General features: G+C 42.1%; 1 protein-coding gene across 1 annotated transcript in view; it reads right to left on the minus strand.

Moving 5' to 3' along the window:
• Nucleotides 1-16,586, minus strand: part of NT5C1A (5'-nucleotidase, cytosolic IA) — a 55,530-nt gene that overhangs the window by 20,068 nt on the left and 18,876 nt on the right. Inside the window, exons 4-5 of the mRNA XM_044286481.1 lie at nucleotides 9,443-9,565; nucleotides 1,129-1,313 (exon numbers count right to left, since the gene is read on the minus strand). Coding sequence (XP_044142416.1) covers nucleotides 1,129-1,313; nucleotides 9,443-9,565 — 308 coding nt within the window. The remainder of the gene's footprint in view (nucleotides 1-1,128; nucleotides 1,314-9,442; nucleotides 9,566-16,586) is intronic.

Consider the following 16,586-nt stretch of genomic DNA (forward strand, 5'->3'; position numbering starts at 1 on the left):
AGTAAAGGGTTAATTGCAAGGAGTGACTGACATTCTAATCACCTGTGTGTTAATGAAAATCCTAACCTGGTTGGTGCAGTTTTTTGATTCCCGGGTATATAGGAGCATCATACTTGCACTTACGCCATGATTAAAATCGTATAGATCGAAACGCGTCGGTGGCGTTACCATCATCTATGGGGCCTTGATGTATTTCTGGAGTGTAATAATATTACAGGCTATAGCTACTAGAGAGGGGTCGTTGATCCAGGGAGTTATTCTGATTGCCTGATTGGAGTCGGGAAGGAATTTTTTATTCCCCTAAAGTGGGGAAAACTGTCTTCTACCTCACATATTATTTTTTTTGCCTTCCTCTGGATCAACTTGCAGGATGACACGCCCAACTGGATGGACAAATGTCTTTTTTCAGCCTTATGTACTATGTTATGTGAAGAAACTGAATTCTTTTAAATTTATGAAATAAAGACTGAAGATTTTTATTTATCTCGGTGTTGGACATCTCTTAATACTTCTCTGGAATTGTCCAACTCCCCCCAAAAATCTAGTGAGCACCGGGAAACTGTAAAAAAAACTCACTCAACTTTTCAAAGCCACTCCACTCCAGTGCTTCTGGGTCCCCACAAACCAGAGGTGATGATGACCCCTCAGTAATTACATCGCCAAATGTGGACATAAAAGGGAATCTGTCACCCCAATTTTGGATCATTATCTACATTAATACATAAGTACTGTAGTACTGCAGATATGGAGTCCAGATCACTATTTTTTATTATCCTGCTGACCACATTCCCCCGCTGTCTGCGCTCTGAGCTGCGTTGAAATACATTGTCAGAACTGCCATGCATGTGCACATGAGTCCTCTCCATTATGTTAGAACAGCACAGCAGTCTATGAGTGCTGACAGGGGGCAGCAGGAAAATAAAAAATTGTTATCTGAACTTCATATCTGCAGTACTACTACTACTACTACTACTAGAATTACTGTAGACAATAGTCAAAAATCGGGGAGACAGACTCCCTTTAAGTAATCTCAGAGGTGACGTGTGCCCTAGCAGCACATGACCGCAGAAGCTCAGTGGTCCTTTGACAAACAGTAAGTCTCGTGTATGTAAAACACCTAGTATATACCTGTGCCAGTGGCTTGTTCTCAAACGCCTTTTCATGCTCAAAGAATTTGTCCAAGCCATGTTCTTTCACAATCTGCTCGGACTCATCGGAAAACAGAACCGCATCTCCGTCAAATGCCACTCGTAGCTGTTCTTCATTAATGGACACATTGTGACTTGGGTTGAAAATTGTTGCAGCAGCTATACCTGGAGACATAACAAAAAAATATAAATATACATGAAAAAAAGAAATCATTAAATCAAAGGAAGGTTATGTATCTGTTTTCCTTTACAAAAGATGGAGAATGAATTTTTTGGTTTACTACATTAATATGCTTTACATAGAAATTGTATTGTTTTCCATTTTAGAGCAGATTGACTGGGGTAAAAGAGGTTATGTGGCCTCTACATTTATTCAAATTGTATACCATATGTTTGTGCCTGTATCTTTCAAAATGCAGTAATGTTGATGAGTTCTAAGATGGCAGTGGTGTTTCACAGTGTATCCTTTCAGTCAGTGGACTATGGAGCGGGACTCCTGCTGGCTAATCAGTGATGCCACTAGTGGGTTGCAAAAAGGTTTATGGAGAATGACAAATTGGTCTAATTGAAGGCACTCTGAAGAAGAGTCATCTTGTAATAGAGGTGCAGGAGACCAAGTCATCATGTCTGACAGAGCGGAGCAGAGGGTTCTGAGCACTGGGCTGAAGCAGCGACTCCTGTCTGTAACATTCCTGTATGAAACAGCCCCAGAAGTCTACTAGTCTCCTCAGCATCAGTAATGGTTAGATAACTGTGGCCTCTACTTCTTGAGTATCTGTGACCCATAAAGCATTGAACGTCTTTGTAGCCGTCACTTGTAATCGTTATGCTTGTCCGTCTTGTGACCCTCTCCAGAGTAAAGTTTACTTGAGTTTTGTTATTCCATTCAAGCCTCAGATATGAACTAATAAACATATACTCAGGGTCAGAGGTTAGGTAGTCGTGGCCCAGTTTATAATAACTCAGTGGTGTCCTTAAATATCACTATTGAACTGAGTGTACCTTATTGTAGTTATTTAAAACATAACATTTATTTCATGTAATTTTTAAAATATTGAGACACTGAATTAAAACAATGCTGTTGGTGCACTGCTTTACTGGAGGGGTGTCAGGTATAACTGGCAGCTTCCTAAAGTACAAATGTCCGACGCGTTTCACCACAGAGAATTGTGGTTCTTCAGGGACAAAGGGTATATCGTCGGGGAGTCTGGTGCAGTGGCAGCGCTCCCGCACGTATATTAAGGCACTGCTGATCAGCTATCCTGCAGTAGCTAATGCATCAAATACACAGCTCCATCCATTTCTGTAGTGGGCAGAGCTGATTACCATAGGGCTGGAACCAGCTAAAAGTCAATGGGAGCAGTGCTGGGGTAACCAGCGCCGTCCAGAACAGATACTCTACAACAGCCAATCTGCGGACTGCAGTGAGCGAGGTCCCACCATCAGATACTGATGGCCTCAGTGGCGTAGCGTGGGTTGCCAGCACCCGGGGCAAGCCAAAAATTGCGCCCCCCCCCCCCCCCGCGCCTACCCCAGGCACGCCACTTTTAACAGATACTGTAGTAGATCACTAGCAGTCCTATGTTACACCTCAGATAACACAGAGATAACTCTCTGAGTACAGATAATGTAGTAGATGGGTGTGAGGCCCCAGAATTCTGAACACGTACAGTGTGACCTGAAGTCTGGGGCCAGAATGCGGCAGTATGGGCCAAATTCTCAATCTTCTCCCCCAACCCTACCATGAAACAGATATGTGGATGGACATTATTATTACAGTAGAATACCGCACCATACCTGTTACATCCAGTGACGTCTCCTGTGATGTAGACTCTCCTCGACGTCTTCATTCAGAGATAAGACCGCCATGATAACTTCTTTCAGCCGCTTCTCGTCTCTGCAGAGTTTCACCGAAAAAAATTTAGGTTCCTCACTTTACTATCATGCTCTCCTTCCTTCAACACTGTCATCCTGCTGCCCCCCAATACTGAGCTAGAGCCAGACAGATAGCTTTCATTCCCCCTGTATATTATAATGGCCCCCTCTTTATTATTAATGTACTGGCCCCCTCTTTAATAACAAAGAGGGGGCCATTATATTAGCAAAGAGGGGGTCATTAAATTAATAACAAAGAGGGGGTCATTACATTAATAATAAAGAGGGGGTCATTACATTCATAACAAAGATGGGGTCATTATATTAATAATGAAGAGGGGCCATTACATTAATAATAAAGAGGGGCCATTACATTAATAATAAAGAGGGGCCATTACATTAATAATAAAGAGGGGCCATTACATTAATAATAAAGAGGGGCCATTACATTAATAATAAAGAGGGGCCATTATATTAATAATAAAGAGGGGCCATTACATTAATAATAAAGAGGGGCCATTACATTAATAATAAAGAGGGGCCATTACATTAATAATAAAGAGGGGGCCATTATATTAATAATAAAGAGGGGGCATTACATTAATAATAAAGAGGGGCCATTATATTAATAATAAAGAGGGGCCATCACATTAATAATAAAGAGGGGCCATTACATTAATAATAAAGAGGGGCCATTACATTAATAATAAAGAGGGGGCATTACATTAATAATAAAGAGGGGGCCATTATATTAATAATAAAGAGGGGGCATTACATTAATAATAAAGAGGGGGCCATTACATTAATAATAAAGAGGGGGCCATTATATTAATAATGAAGAGGGGGTCATTACATTAATAATAATAATGTACTGGCCCCCTCTTTATTATTAATATAATGGCCCCCTTTTTATTAATAATGTACTGGCCCCCTCTTTATTATTAATATAATGGCCCCCTTTTTATTAATAATGTACTGGCCCCCTCTTTATTATTAATATAATGGCCCCCTTTTTATTATTAAATGTACTGGCCCCCCTCTTTGCTAATATAATGTCCCCCTCTTTGTTATTAATGTACTGGCCCCTCTGTTATTAATGTACTGGCCCCTCTGTTATTAATGTACTGGCCCCCCTCTTTGCTAATATAATCGCCCCTCTTATTGCTGTGCCAATGCCTGTGAAGCCTTTCTGCTCCAGTCCTCTCTTCTCCTCTCCTTTCCCACCCCCCATACTGCCGCCAGAGCCTCTGCAATTAGGTAAGTTAACATAAAAAAAAAATACTTACCTATCTCCATCCCTGCTTGTTCCCGCCGCAGGCGGTCACGAACGCCTCACTGTGCCTTCCTGCGCCGCGTCATCGCGTCATCTCGCGAGACCCGACGCAGGAGGTCACAGTGAGGTTATCGTGACCGAGTCCTGCGTCGCTCGCCTCTACTGCCTTATAGGCTTCAGGCCTAGTGGCCTGAAGCCTATGGGGCATAACGGAGGGGACGGGAGCCATAGGCTCCCGTAGCCCTCATTGAAATTTCGGATGCCTGGCGCCCCCTGCAATTTGGCGCCCGGGGCAACGGCCCCTCCGGCCCCCCCCACGCTACGCCCCTGGATGGCCTATCCTAAGGACAATAAAATATCAGAATACCTGTTTAATACCCAATATCCCTGGTGGTCTAGGGTTGTGAAGAAGTAAAGTGGTTGTCTAGGATTGGAAGAAAAGCAATGACACATTTTATCCATGAGCTGTGTCTCTTTTTGCAGCTCATCCCCTATGAAATGGATAGGTCTGAATTGCACTACTACACAACCTGCGGACATGCAAGGCAGATAGATTTTCCAACCCGGGTCTACTCTTTTACCTGGTGGTCTAGAGTAGTGAAGGGGGTATTGTTAAATTCTGAGAAATCTAAGATAAAAAATAAATAAATGTAAAATCTTTGGTGCTCTGGGTGGAGTGTTTCTTAGTGTTTCTAAGCTAAGTACTGCAGACTATGAACATACACTGTGCTTCACCTCTCACAAGTGCAGCATGAGTTCAGTATTAGCACCCCCTACAGATATGACCTGTATCTAAAGTACATGTTTAACTGGTTAGAAACAAAGAAATACAGGCGTTAATATAACATGGGTTTATAGTACTATCCATTGAGGTAGTGCTCAGCAGAATACTATGTGGTATATCTTCTGACTAGAATGGGCCATATACACCATGAGTGGAAAGTAAGCTTTTTTGATGTGAATTCCAAACATAAATTTCAGGTTGCCGATACAGTATTTGTCAGTTACATTCAGTCATTTGAGGCCAACACGGGTATTATCCTTTTATCAGAGTGGCCACTAAACACAGTACATTATTTAAAAGCATCTCTCATTAAATTTGTACCTATGAAACTGGCTGACCTGTTGTACGTGCACTTGGCAGCTGAAGGCATCTGTGTTTGTTCCATGTTCATATGTGCCCGCTTAGCTGAGAAATATGATGTTTTAATATATGCAAATGAGTCTCTAGGTGCATCGGGGGCAATGCTGTTACACCTAGAGGCTCTGCTCTCTCTGCAACTGCCACACCCTCTGCACTTTGAGTGACATGGGCAGCTGTGATGTCCTTTTTACTGTCCAGTCCCGTCAATCAAATTGTAGAGGCAGCTGCCGTTGCAGAGAGAGCAGAGCCTCTAGGTGTAACAGTAATGCCCCCGTTGCTCCTAGAGGACCATTTGTATATATTAAAGGCAGCCCCCCTGACTTGCACCCAGGCAGCCCCCCTGACTTGAGCATTGGAGCAGTTCATGCTCCGATGCTCTCCTTTTCCCTAAGCTGAATCGCGCAGAGAAAAGGCATTTTGTGGAGTCCCGGTGACGTACTGGACTCTCCTTATGGCTGCCAGGTTGAGGCTTCTGCCCAGCAGTGAGCCCGGTGACGCCACCGGCACTGATGGGTGGGCTTTAGTGCTGCCCTAGCCTGTAAAATGGCTAGGGCAGCGATAAAGCCCACCCATCAGAGCCGGTGACGTCACCGAACACACTGCTGGGCGGAAGCCACCGCCCAGCAGTGTGTTATAGTAAATAAAATAGCCCTTGCAGGATCGCGCAGGGCAAGGGAGAGCATTGGAGCATGAACTGCTCCGATGCTCAAGTAAGGGGGACTGACTTGGTGAAATTATGGGTATGTCCGGGTTTAGCTCTGAACCCGGACAACCCTTTTAAGACATAATTTTTCTCAACAATGCGGACACATCTGAACATGGGACCAACACAGACGCCGTCAGCTGCCAGGCGCACATGTAACAGGTCAGCCAGTCTCATAGGTACAAATCTGCTGACAGCTGCCCTTTAAGCTACTGCTACAGGACCTGGTCTACTGATTAATGTCTTCAAGCTTGGAAAAGTTTCAATGGTCTTAATAGCATGGCTGCTACCAAAAGTAAATCTATACTTAGCATTTACTTTCACACCCAGATGTCCTTTCATAATGTTTGCAATACGAACGGCTGTTGACTGAAGGCTCTTGACCTGTATTTATAAGACTTAAGAGGATACTTATACTGTATATACATATACATAGCTGTAGCTGGGTTATTAAAATTACTTTTACTAGTACTCTGTATATCTTTGCTGTTCATCAAAGTGAGTATGTCTCCTCCAAAACCAGTTTCAAAGGAAGGATACTGCTACGTAAGGTAGGTGCCTTGCAGCATAACCATATCTTTATGAAAATCTGTTCCTCTAATCCCAAGAAATGCTTCTTTTTATATTTATGCAAATAAGGTTTCGGTGCACTGTGGGCAGGGCTGCTCCATTCCTTGCACCTTTTTTTCTCTGTGTCATTGCTGTCAACTCTGACATCTCAGGGACTGTCAATGAAACAAGTGATATGGTAAGCTTCCACTGGACTGGGGAGGTCGAGTGGAGGGGTGGACCATAGGCGCAAAATCGCAACCAGAGATTTTCAATACAGTAGGTTTTTATTGGTCTCAATAAAAACCTACTGTATTGAAAATCTCTGGTTGCGATTTTGTGCCTATGGTCCACCCCTGCACTCGTCCTCCCCAGTCCAGTGGAAGCTTACCATATTTGTTTCCCCAGACGGCTGCTCAGCCGCCGCCAAAGGAGAGTACGGACGAAATCGGCAGCACCAACCAGCTACATTCAACCATTTCAATTTGCCTTCATTGTGATTGCGACCAATTTTAGGTGCAACAAAAACAGATGAGTACAACCACACTTCCTGTATTTGGAGGCTATTAGTGCTTAACATGCTCATCCTATGAGCGCCTTTTTTCTCCTGTGGCCACTATTTGCAATTAAACAAGTGATGGAGGATATGGGGAGGTGTTATGGTGGAGTGATGGTGCACCCAACAGAATAGCCCTGGCCATGTTGCACCAGAAACCTTATTTGCATCAAAATAAAAAGAAACTTCTCATGATTAGAGGACTGGATTTTCACAAAAATGTATGGTCCTGTTTAGGGGCAACTAAGGCTACTTTCATATATGCATTTTGGCATTCCGTTTTTTTAAATGCGGTAGAGGATGCCTTCCATTCCATCAGCATTCCATTTTGGGACTGGACACAAAAACTGCCTCGAGCTGTCCATGACTAAAAACAACATAAGTCAATGGTGACGGATCCGGTTTTTAGGATGTATTTAGTGACGGATCTAGTTTGTTTCATTTTGATTTCACACAACCACATCCTAACGGAACTGATGCACACTGATGGTAATCAAAACTGAACCTGAAACCTGAATCCAAAACGTGTATGTGAAGGTAGCAGTATTCGTCAGGAAGCAGTCACGCGAAACGCGCGTAGAGGGGAAGGAGCCACTTGTTTTTCAGCCATCACTTTGAGGTAATATCAGCAGGGTTTATATTACTTAGTTGGTCTGATCTTTTCAATGTATGCCATTTATTTATAGAGCTTAGTCTGCCTCTGCTATCACAGTCCTGCATTCTTCCTACATAGGGGGGACGTTTCTAACACCCTGCTAGTCACTTCAGGAAGATTTGACTTCTTTGATATATAGTAGAGGTTTTCATTTGACTTTGTATAGAAGGTTTCGTCTGATCAGATTCAATGTTGCCCACTGTTAGCCATTTTTTACGTGCATGAATCAGGTGGCACCTTATTATTGACTCCCTACTGTATGTATTTAATGTTTTTTAAAGAGTATTTAATAAAGTCATATTTTTCTAAAGGGATATAACGTTACTCATTGGTTTTTTGGTTGATGCAGTGTTATGGGGTATTGTGGCTACTGTTATTATGGAGTAAGTATTACTATTTCTGTTATAGAAGTATTGTGGTCTTCTGTGGCTGCCATACTGTGGTCTACTGTCGCTGGCACTACTCAAGGGTCAATTGGGTCATGTTGTTCTCCACCTCCTGTGGAACATGGTCATGGTATTTTGTATTGCATTGTAATGTGTATTTCCATGTTATCTCCTGTGTACCAGGCCTGCTAGGTGCGGCTCATCCAGGTAAGCATTTCTCCTCTGCTGTTTACTACGGCTACGACAGATGATATCCCCATTAGGCAGCTACCGCTTACCTATTGCTGCATTATACTACCACAATGTGTTGCCACTGACGATACCCCACCTAATATTGTTACCTCATTGCTCTGGTATACTGCTGGCTTTTGAATCTCTTTGCCACACAGTGAATATGCTAATTATTTTCCTTTACGTACGGCTAGATACTTATGTATATGGATTTTTATCCAGCTAACCACCTGGACCCAGCGGAAGACACCCTTCCCCCATTAAGCAGATTGCTGTATAAAGATTATTATTGTTTATGGTCTCTCGGGACTACTCACTTTGCGATTTGATGCTTTGACTAGAATATTTTCCATTTGATTATTGTGTGTATATCACATTATATTACATTATGCTTTGCACTTTTTTCTAATGATTGCATGTCTGTAAATTATTCCAGTGTTCTGAAGGAGGCTAAATTCCAAAAACATTCTATTTCATTTGAACTGGAAATCTGCTTATTAAATAAAATACAACACTTGAAGCAATCTAGTGGAGTACAGGAGTTTTAATTTTTCTATTGCAAATCGGCCTGGAAACAGTCTCCTGATACCTACGTACAGTACAGACCAAAAGTTTGGACACACCTTCTTATTCAAAGAGTTTTCTTTATTTGCATGACTATGAAAATTGTAGATTCACTCTGAAGGCATCAAAACTATGAATTAACACATGTGGAATTATATACCTAACACCCCAGTGTTAATTCATAGTTTTGATGCCTTCAGTGTGAATCTACAATTTTCATAGTCATGAAAATAAAGAAAACTCTTTAAAAGAGAAGGTGTGTCCAAACTTTTGGTCTGTACTGTATCTACCCAGTTGGAGTGTCACCCAACCTGTTACCAATTAAGTATGGGGTGTACTCAGAATTGTTTTCTCTTACCTTCTTCTATGGCCTCCTGCACTTTTTGAGCATCAGATGAGAGATATAGGTTTGTATGATAGGCCTTCAGATATCCAATAGGACTGTTACCTCCAGTCATGCAGAATCGCTCAATAAACAAGTCTAAACCAGGAGAGAAAGCATATAAGTGACTGTAATACAATATTTAAGCACCCCCTTTTAAAGTTATTGAAATGTATCTCTCGCTCTTTACACTTCACTAGATGCATACGTAGCAAATAACCTGTTCACATTGGCATTAGGAGCCTCCTCCTTTTGATAGCAAGAATAGTGTTGCATGAAGCATTAAAGGGGTTTTGTCACTTCAGCAAGTGGCATTTATGATGTAGAGATATAAGCCACTTACTAATGTATTGTTATTACCCATATTGCTTCCTTTGCTGGCTGGATTCATTTTTCCATTACATTATACACTGCTCGTTTCCATGGGTACGACCACCCTGTGGTGGCTGTGTTTTCACACTATAAGAAAAAAATGTCGGCCATGGTGACCGGGACCATGGGAGTGCACATAGGCTGGTGCTTTTGCCTATAGAGTGCAAGCACGGCCACCACTGCTGGATTAGGGTACTTTCACACTTGCGGCAGAGGAATCCGGCATCAGGATGTCTTCAGTTCCGTCTTTTTGACTGTTGTGGTATTATCTCCAGCCAAAAATCCAGAAAACTTGCGTATGCCAACTGATGGTATTTGTAAGACTGATCAGGATCCTGATCTGTCTTACAAATGCATTGAAATGCCGGATCCGTCTTTCCGATGTCATCTGGAAGGACGGATCCGGCATTGCGGTATTTTGAATGCAGGATCCGGCACTAATACTTTCCTATGGAAATTTTTGGACGGAGATAATACCGTAACAGTCAAAAAGACGGAACTGAAGACATCCTGATGCATCCTGAACGGATTGTTCTCCATTCAGAATGCATGGGGATAAAACCGGTCAGTTCTTTTCCGGTATAGAGCCCCTAGGACGGAACTCTGTGCCGGAAAAGAAAAACGCTAGTGTAAAAGTAGCCTTACACAGTGGTTGTAACCTTGGAAGCAAGTAGTGTATAATTTGATAGGAAAAAGGAAACCAGACAGCAAAGGAAGCAATATGGATAATAATACATTAGTAAGAGCCTTGTATTAACTTTCTCTACATAATAAATGTCATTTGCTGAAGTGAGACAGTCCTTTAATCTTACAATTAAAACTATGGACATCCCTGGCAGACTTCATTATGCCATAATGGGTACAGAAGCCTTGGCAATGTATCATATGGCTTTAAATTAATTTTAAGGATACGGTAAATCTACACATTGCAAAATTGCTGTAAAATTTCTTTTGTCATGGTTTTATAGGAATTATAGCAAAAATGCGATATAACTGTGTGACTACTCCCTAAAAGTTTATGTCAGACATGCAATGGGTACTATAAGAATTTTGGCAACAAAATAAGAATACAGCACAATTTAAAAAATAAATATATAGAAGAAATGTAAAACTACTTAAATGGTTATTCCAGGATTATCATTTTTTATTTTATTCTGCCTCCACTCTGCTGGTGCTGTTTGGAGACAATGTCACTCCTGAGGCCAGCCATTGGCTCCTGCAGCACATATGACCTTGTCCATGTCAGAAGTTTACATGTTGGGACTGAAGTGCAGCAAAGACAGCTGGGACCCACAATGCTGGAACCAAGTGGAGGGGAGCAGGTAAGCATGCCTACCTTCCCAGGTCTAGTAGGATGTGGACAGAATAAAAATATAAATCCTGGAATACCTCTTTAATTTCTACCATATTGTATTTCTCCTGTTAAGTGGAAGGTATGCCTCTATAGTCACAACTGATTTAACAATGACATTATTGTACTGTGATAATATTGATCTCCCCCTCCTCTATTCAATGTAATAATTGTGGACTTGTAGTAAAAAGGACAAAAACAAATTTTATTTCAAAGATTTGTCTATGGCAATTGGAAAATATCTTGTGAGTTATATAACACTACTCGAGCTCTATGCTGAAGATAAAAATGTGAATTTATATGTGCAATACCCCAGAGTGGTGTTACCACTTCTTCACCTTGCTGTCTTTATTGGTCTAAACTCATGTCATCTTATGCATTTATTCCAGGTCGTCCACACCGTGCATTTCTAATGTTTATGTAATGTGCCTAGTTCACCAGCAGGTGGCAGCAAATACGACAGAGCCTTCCATTCTAACCCCCCTCTGTAGGTGAGTGGGCCAGCCCTATTTCCTGCAGGAAGCGTGGGGACCAGCTAGAGTCAGTCTAGTTCACCCCCAACTAAGGGAAGGGTGTGCAGGGGCATGCTAGATGTGCCCACGCCAACCAGAGCATGGAGGACAAAGCTTGAGGCCTCAGGAGCCAGGAGGAACGTTCCCTGGCATAACCTAGTGTCAGACTACAAAGTGAAGTGCTGCATACGGAAGAAGCTGAGTAATACAGCCAGCCTGTCAGTACAGCAAATTCAGAGAGAAAGAGATATAGCAGAGTTGAGTTTGCCTGCCAGTTTAATGCAAAGCCTGCTGGAACCAAGACATAGGCTGTAAACCATTTTGGAGAATATTTATGCAAGTATATTAAGTAAGGCTGCCATTGAACTGCTGTAACGGGGTGCACTCGGTCTCCCATCAGCCGCAGACCTGCTGCTTAGCTTCGGAAGCGAGGATCTGTGTTCAGCCTCGTTCCCAGGGCGGCTTTTGCTAGCTGGGAGGCTCCCTGCTCCTAGATCTGCCTTGAGCGCTGAGCTGATCACTCGGTGCTCGACTTGCCTGTCTGTTGGTCATGTGATGCTGGCCACGTCACATGACCCTCACTCCCCACTATAAATGCAGGCAACCTGCTGGCTACAGGTTGCCTGTGATTTTGGTCCCTTAGGCTATGTATTATTATTGTTATTTAGCTTACCTTTGGATTTGACCCTTGATCTGCTTCCTGGCACCTCTTCTGCCTGCTCCCTGAATCTTAACGCTACCTCTCGGATTTTGACCTCAGCTTGCTTTTGGATTTTGCCTTTGCCTCTTCTCTTGTACTGACGTGACCTCCCGGATTTTGACCTCGGCCCGCTCTCGGATCTGTCTCTGTCTCCTTCCTCGTATTGACGTGACCTCCTGGACTGACTCCAGCTAGTTGACCCGCCTTGCCCTTCCGTTTTTGGTGGTACCTTGCTAGTTCAACCTCTCTGTCCACTCTAGTGCTACCTCTCATTGGCTGTCCACTTCCCTGCTGTCTCTATCTCTCTGCTTGCACTCACTCAGGTCAGGGACTGTCGCCCAGTTGCTCCCCGTCACCTAGGGTGGGTGGTGCAAGTAGGCAGGGACCTGGTGGCAGCTCAGGGGGTGCACCTCCGCTCGATCTTTATACCCGTGACACTACCCCGTGACAACTGCATCTCAAGGTCTGGACTCTAGTTATTCTTTTATCCCTTAATTATTCTCCCTCAATTATTCCAAAGCCTGGGGTCCAGCGGTATCCAGGTAGGAGCACCGTGACACACATAAAGAGACATTTTAGGCCGCACTATACCACTTGGCATTTCTACACCTGGGTCACATTATTGAGGGGCCTAGGGGAGGCGCCCGTTGCACATGTAACGGAGAAACCTACAGTAATTTTTCGGCCACATCTGCGTTATGACGAACCTTTACATTAATACAATTAAAAGAGTTATTAGAATAACTCCTATTTTTACAGAATACTTATTTTATATTATAAGTAGCATTTTCTTGCCCTACTGCTTAATTATGCTAAGACCTCAGTCCAAGAAACATTGGAAAAAAACTCCAATGTTCAAAAGGCAAAACTGAGTGAAACGTTCACATAACATATCTCAAATACCAAATCAAAAAGCAACAAACACAAAACAGCTGCTTCAGCACATGGAAAGATGAGCTCCAACTTTTAGTCATACTATATATATATATATATATATATATATACTGTGCTGCCCATAATTATTCATACCCCTGCCAAATTTGGACTTAGTTACTTTTATTCAACCAGCAAGTAATTTTTTGACGGGAAATGACATAGGTGTCTCCCAAAAGATAATAAGACGATGTACAAGAGGCATTATTGTGGGAAAAAAAAAAACATTTCTCAGCTTTTATTTACATTTGAGAAAAAAATACAAAATGTTCTCCACTGTGGAAAATCTCAGAGGACGTGGTCGGAAGCCAAAAGTGACACCTGTGCTGGCCAGGAGGATAGTTAGAGAGGTGAAAAAGAATCCAAGGATCACCACCAAGGCCATCCTGGTGAATCTGGGCTCTGCTGGTGGCAATGTCTCAAGGCAGACAATCCAACGGACACTGCACACTGCTGGGTTCCACTTCTCCAGATAAGGCACCCAAAAGCTCGCTTGGCCTTTGCAAAAGCTCATCTGGACAAAGAAGAAGACTTCTGGTCTTCTGTGTTATGGTCAGATGAAACAAAAATGTAATTGTTCACAATGATGTTTCCTTCATTTGGCGTAAAAAAGGAGAAGCCTTCAACCCAAAGAACACCATCCCCACTGTCAAACATGGTGGTGGGAACCTAATGCTTTAAGAGTGTTTTTCAGCCAATGGACCAGGGAACCTAATCACAGTAAATGGCACCATGAAAAAAAGAGTAATACAGGAGGATTCTCAACATCAGGCAGTCTGCAGAGAAACTTGGCCTTGGGCACCAGTGGACATTTCAGCATGACAATGACCCAAAACACACAGCAAAAGTGGTGAAGAAATGGTTAGCAGACAACAACATTAAAGTTTTGGAGTGGCCCAGCCAGAGTCCAGACTTGAATCCAATTGAGAATCTGTGGAGGGAGCTAAAGATCAGGGTGATGGCAAGAAGACCCTCCAACCTGAAAGATTTGGAGCTCATTTCTAAAGATGAATGGGCAAAAATACCTGTGGAGACATGCAGAAAGCTGGTCTGCAATTATAGGAAGCGTTTGATTGCTGTAATAGCCAATAAAGGCTTTTCTATTGATTATTTGGAAGGGTATGAATAATTTTGGACTGGACACTTGCTCAAATGTAAATAAAAGCGGAGAAATGTATTTTTTCCACAATAATGCCTCTTGTACATCGTCTTATTATCTTTTGGGAGACACCTACTGTATGTCATTTCCCATAAAAAAAATTACTTGCTGGTTGAATAAAAGTAACTTTAAGTCAAAATTTCCCAGGGGTATGAATAATTATTGGCAGCACTGTGTGTGTGTGTATATATATTAAAAAAAAAAAAAATATATATATATATATATATATATATATATAGAAAAATTAACACACCGCAGCACATCCATAAGGTGAAAAATGTGAGATCCTTTATTCACCCAAGCAGCGACGTTTCGGTCCGCTTGCTGGGACCATTTTCAAGCAATACATCAAATACAATTGTGGGTATTTATATAGTCATGTCACATTAACATACATAAGTGATACTTAAACAAAAAGTGAAAAATAAAGTGTAAATCAATTCATATGGGTGCATCCGGACATCATATCAGAGAGACAACGCAACCAAATACATGAATACATATAACTCTAATATATGAAGCCATCAGTACAGCAAATATATCATTATTACAATCAAGTGATAATCTACAGTGTATAATTGTCACCTGTGTAAGCAGAATCATAGAAGGGCCGGGCATGGAATCAGGCAAGCTCAAGGTGCAGGTAGAATCGGGGATGATTATTATATGCAAATTAGGGGGACAGCCATGGGGACGAATGTGGCCCCCACGTACGCCAACATGGTCGTCTCTCATTTGGAGGAACAATACGTCTATGTGTCCCACCACTTCAGCCAAGTGCTGAGGTGGTGGCGATACATAGACGATATTTTTGTCATTTGGACGGGCACGATTGCCGAGTTACATATGTTTCACACATACTTGAACAGCTTGATTCCGGATATACAATTCACTTTGGAATTTTCATCTAGTGAGTTGCATTTTCTGGATGTTAACGTTAAACACATTGGTACACAGTTGCAAACTGAGATTTATACGAAGCCTACTGACCGCAACACCGTCCTGAGGTATGACAGTGCTCATCCCCGGACGATGGTGCGGTCATTGCCGTATAGCCAGTTTACTAGAGCCAAGAGGATAGTCAGTGATACATCCACACTTGACAGTACTCTAGAAAAAATGACACAATCTTTTAAACAGAGATGTTATCCAGCATCCGTTTTACGACAACAATTGAACCGTATCAACCCGAGAGAGAGAAGGGACTTATTTCAGGGCACTAAGAGGGATCAATCTCAAAAAATACCCTTCGTATCTACTTTTTGTGAAGTCAGTACCCAAGTAGGTAAAATTATTAATAAACATTGGCCAATTCTAGGCACTGAACACAAGAATATTCCTGAATTCTGTAACAGACCTATATTGTCATACAAAAGAGCTAGTAATCTTAAGGATAAACTAGTTAAGAATGACATAGGCACACAAAAGGGTACACATCAGTCATTTCTAGCTCCTAAAAAGTGTGGCAGTTATCCGTGCCTTCACTTTGTAAATTGTAAGTACATGGTGAAAGGGACGTGATTTTATTCATCCGAAAACTGGGACCGCATATTCTCTCAAGTTTTATTTAACTTGCGACTCCAGTTATGTTATATATGTTTTATGGTGTCCTTGTAAGCTTTTGTACGTAGGGGAGACTACATGTGATTTCAAATCCCGTTTTAACCAACACCGTTTCTCAATACGGAAAAAACTGAAGGATTTGCCAGTCTCACACCACTTCGTGGACATGGGTCATGGGGAAAGTGATCTAAAGTTTATGATCATAGACCATGTCCCATTGCCTCGTACAGGAGGAAATCGTATAAAGATCCTAAAAAAACGCGAATCAGAGTGGATCTTTAAATTACAAACCATTAAACTGAGCGGCTTAAACGTGGAGTACAAACCATGGCTGTTCATATGATTGCATATATTCTCTTGTCCTTGTCGGCATCAGTGATGAGAAATTCGATATGTTTTTATTTTAATATATTTGGATAATATATTTTTTAATTCACCTTTTTTCACACACAGGACCTGCGGATGGAAGGGCTTAGCTCAGCAGGAGGTCAGATGCTTTGGATACGTGCGGTTCATCCCGGACTAAATTA

Source organism: Bufo gargarizans, chromosome 3 (assembly GCF_014858855.1).
Source record: "Bufo gargarizans isolate SCDJY-AF-19 chromosome 3, ASM1485885v1, whole genome shotgun sequence".
In the NCBI taxonomy this organism is placed as follows: Eukaryota; Metazoa; Chordata; class Amphibia; order Anura; family Bufonidae; genus Bufo; species Bufo gargarizans.